Raw genomic sequence first — 4,428 nt, forward strand, 5'->3', positions numbered from 1 at the left:
TCAAAAAAAAAAGTTGGGCCCACACTGGTGTCCCAGCTGTGGAAGGTTTGGGAAGGTGGGAGGGAGGAGCGTCTGGGCAGTGATGAGGGGCTGCTGGATAGGGCTTCTCAGTGCTGGAGGGATGTATCCTCCTAGTCAGGCCCCATCCCCCGGCTCTTTCATCCCCATTGCCCTCAAGCCTGCCCGCTGTCCGGGTATCTGTGAGTGTGGAGCACCCAGGACTGCAACTTCTGGTCCATAAGCTGCATCCCTGGCAGAGTAGGCACCTCATGAACATGTGCTGGGGCAAAGCGCCAGATGGCAGTGTAAGGCTTGGGGACACCCTCACAGGCACTTGGGGGGAGGGCGGCAGGAGGTGCTGGAAGGCCTTGGATCAGTCTTTCTCTCTATCTCTCTCACTCTCTCTCTCTATCTCTCTCTCTCCTGAACCTTGTGGGAGCCGATCCTTCCTCACCTAGAGCCCCTTCCTCTGGAATTGCCAGGTTTCCTGGGCTTAAGCTCATGAGGGGCATTGTCACCACCCTCAGGGAGCCCCCTTGTGGGGCCACAGCCCCTGGGGGGGGGGTCTGCCACCACCCCACCTGCCCCCAGGCTGCTTGTCCTCTGCACAGTATGGGGCACACATCTCCCAAGAGATGTGCAAGGAGCTGGGGATGAAGCTCTGTCCGTAGCCCAGTCACACCTCCACCTGCAGTAGCCCCGCTTCTGCGTCTCACTGTTGAGAGTGAATTCTTTCTTACTGTTCAACATGCTATGATTTTAAACCACTTGACATACTGTCCTTCAGAATCAAGGTAAGTGTGGATAAACTTTTTGTAGAGACGGGATACATTTTCTCCTCTGATGTCTGAGAACTGAACCCCACCCGCCCCGAGTCCCACGGAAGCCAGCGGCCTCCTGCCACCGCCTCCACAGCAGGCCCTGGGGAGGCTCCGGTGGCCTCTCCTCCGTCACCGTCACCGTCACCGTCACCGCAGGATGAGCGGGGACCAAGAATCCGAGATAAGCGGTGACGGGAGGAAGATCTCCAAGGATCCCTTTGCCCAGGGCAGGGACTGCTCGTACTCACATGTTGTCCTTCAGCGAGGCGAGATAGGCTTCCGTTTCCGAAGTAGCAATATCCGAGTCCAGGCTGGACAGGTAGCGGTAGACGTAGGAGAAAGTCTTGAAGGGGATGCGCGCAGGCCCCCCCTCCGGGTCCTGGGTCAGGATCTCACACAGGTTCTTCATCGCGGTGTTCAAGGACTAGGAATGGCACGGCGGGGGGGGCGGGGGGGGGGGCAGAGAGGGAGGGACAATTACTGCATTTGCTAAAACTGGAATAGACACTCAATTACATTTTACAGAAATTCTCCTGAAAGTACACTATGTTCTTATCTAAATTAAGAACTAGGTGAATGTATATGTGACATAAAGAAATAAAAAGGAAAGGTCTCATCAGGATGCAACTGGTCTGAAAAAAAGTTTTAATCTACAGATTTTATATTAAAATTCGAATGACTTTTGAAGACGAGGAAGCATCAGTCTCCTTAAAGACACACACCCTAAGCCAACGCAGAACCCTCCAGCCCTTCTGGCCCCTGGACATACCTAGGGACAAAGCAAACTGTTACCAACTGGAGGTACCACCTGTGGAGGGGCGGGCAGGGTCCTGCTGATGCCCACCTGCCTCTGGGCTCCGTGCAGGGCCTGTCCTTGCTCTGGGCTTTGTCTCAGTTCTGGAAAGCACCTGTCTTCCTCCCGCTCATGCTCCCTCCCTCTGCCTGTATCAGTCACCCTCATCCCACCCTGGCCGACATCCTCAACTTTCAGCCCAAATGCCCACCTTCTGGGAAGCCTTCCCCCACACCACTAAGCTGCCAGAGCTGTGACTCATCCCACTCTCCCCTTCAAGCCATGAGGGCAGGAGGAGATGCATTCAGGGTCGGGGAGCCATCGCCTGTGTCAAAGACTAGGGCTGGTTTCGTGCTAGAAACTGTCGGTCCCCTGGTGACTCCACATGAGCACCTTGGAGGCGGCAGGGCCCAAGGCCTGCGTGCAGTTGGGTACGGAGCGGCTCCTGACCTGGCTGCTACCCTCCCAGGAATTTGTGAGACAGCTGATCGTGTTGGTAAGCTGAAATCAGCCGTGGTGGGAGCCGTTACACCAGAGTCAGGGGCAAACACTGCCCATCAGGGCCTTCTCCCAGGTAAGCTCCTGCGGGAAGAACCTGGGCTGCCCTCAGGAGAAAAGGTGGCACAGGGGGCAGTCCCGGGGGAGCTGCAGGTGGAGGGGGAGCCACAGGCCTGCTTGACCTCTGTGGGGTCAAGTGACACTGTGGGGATCGCACTCTGACATGCTCGGGCATGAAGAGGGCAGAACCAGGGGGTTTTTATTTGTTTGGTGTGTGGTTTTTTTTTAAACAACCCACATTATCTGGCAGTTTCTGTGTGTCAGGAGGTGCAGAGCTTAGCTGCTCCTCCGAGACAGGCTCCAGGCTGCTGGCAGACTCATCTCCTTGCTGCTGTGAGACTGACGGCCTCCCTCTGGCCGGCCGCCTGCAGGGCCTGGACACTGGCCCTCTCACCCATGGCAGCTTCCTGCTCCACGGCTCCAGGAGCTCGGCCTGGTCCTCGCAGTGAACATACGAGAAAAGTCACCAGTGCTTCTGGCAGGGGGAGAGGGAGGCCGCGGGACAGCAGAGAGCTCCCTGCGCAGAACAGAACGCACCATCTGAGAGTCTGATGGGCATCTCCTTTCCTCCTCGCCCTCACGGGTGAAATGAGGACAGCGGGGGCCCAGAGGCTGTCACCTGCCCCAGGTGAGCAGCTGGACCAGCTGCAGGCATGCTGACCAGCACATTCCACCGCGCCTGCAGCCGGGCTGGCTCAGGCAGGAGCAGACGCCTGCCACACGCCCGGGGTTCCAGGCTCCGGGCTGGAGGTGGAGGCCTGAGCACGCGGGCTCCCCAGGGCTGGCAGCTGGGACTCGGGGTTTCTGGGAAGCCAGCTCCCACACTGGCCGGCGATGAAGAGCTGGTGTAGGGCGGTGTCACGATGCACATCGGAAGGGTCACTTTTCCCTGCCCTCCTGGGAGGACCTGGGAAACCGGAGCTGTGTGTTTAGCTTGAAACTCTGCGAAGACACGGTGCTACACTGGACTTTCCTTTTACATCCGACACAAGTGGAAGGAGGAAGGAGGTCCCGCCGCCAAGTGCAGGAGCCCAGCGGGGAGCAGGCAGATGACGTCTCTGTGACGGGAGGTATTTAAGGAAAAAAAATACATCGAAACACTCCAGCATCGCTGCCTTCTGCACAGGTGTGATGACAATTCTGCTGTTAACATTTCTGACAGTAAGAGCTGCAGGAAAGGATTCATAAAGCAACTTGCATGGTTTTGCACTGAGCGTTTCCTTACAAACAGGTTTCTCAGCTCCTAAGAGGGGAGGTAGTCAGGCCTCCCGCTCACCATGTTGGCAGGCGGCCCCTCCAACTGCCTGCCATTGTGGTTCCCTCCAGGTACCTAAGCCTTCCAGGGGACGGGGACTGGCACCCTCACTTTGTGTGTAGCCAAGTGCTCCAGCCCGAGCCGTCATCTGAAATTCAAGTGCAGACGTGTGAGAAACACAGACGTGGAGGCACCTGTATTTCCTGAGCATCTTCCAGGTGCCAGTTCTGTGGACTTTTTCAATTTCAGAACCTTAGCTGCTATGGTGAGGACACACCAAACCACCTCCCATGCACCCCAAGTGGCCCTTTCCGCGAGCATGGAGATAAAAGTGGGGGCAGTCTTGACCCGCCCCTTCACGGAATCAGGACAGAGCAGCCCCTGCTCCCTGGGAGGCCTGGCTGTGCTCAGAGGTGCTCACCCCCATCTCGGTACACTGCTCATTTAAAATGCGGTTTGGGGGCTTGTGGCAGGTGAGGGCGGGAGGCCCACATTCTCCAGGAAGCTGGGACCGGGCCCCAGAGTGAAGCCACCTGTGGAGGACTGGTGCTGCCCTTGGCATTGTCCAGGAAAGGGTCGGAGAGACCACCATGCCCAGCAGCCGCCACGTGTGTGGCCTGGGTGTGACGGTGACAGCTGCAGTGGAAAGCGCGCCCACCTGTCCCTCCCCAGCCCTCCCGCCAGGAAGACACACAGACCCGTAGTGAGGTAAGTGGTGCTGGGGGCAGGTGAGCCAGGAACCCAGAGCTAAGCCTCTGGGCTGGATGTTGTCGCTGGCTGGGGGAAGGGCTCCTCTTGGCCAGCCCCCAGGAGGCTGTGAGGCCAACGGGGAAACCTGGATGGGAGGCACTGGGGACAGGAGCCAGGCGCGTCCCCACCACTGGCACAGGGGACACCGTCCATGACCCTCAGCACTAAAGTGGTGGATCAAATTGTTTTGTTTTTTTTAAGCATGGGGCTCATTTTCTGAGCATCAGAAAGTTGTGAACCCAGTCCCCCAT

General features: G+C 57.9%; 1 protein-coding gene across 6 annotated transcripts in view; it reads right to left on the reverse strand.

The window, feature by feature from the left end:
* The window catches only part of ROPN1L (rhophilin associated tail protein 1-like), a 22,066-nt gene that overhangs the window by 1,259 nt on the left and 16,379 nt on the right, over positions 1-4,428 (reverse strand). For 4 of the 6 annotated variants that reach the window (XM_015567650.1, XM_015567647.1, XM_015567652.1 and 1 more), the window contains one exon: positions 1,070-1,245. In XM_015567650.1, the coding sequence (XP_015423136.1) occupies positions 1,070-1,245 (176 nt within the window). The other 2 variants (XR_001514873.1, XM_015567648.1) reach the window with 2 other exon arrangements.

The sequence above is a fragment of the Myotis davidii genome, unplaced genomic scaffold (genome assembly GCF_000327345.1).
Source record: "Myotis davidii unplaced genomic scaffold, ASM32734v1 scaffold143, whole genome shotgun sequence".
NCBI classification, from domain to species: domain Eukaryota; kingdom Metazoa; phylum Chordata; class Mammalia; order Chiroptera; family Vespertilionidae; genus Myotis; species Myotis davidii.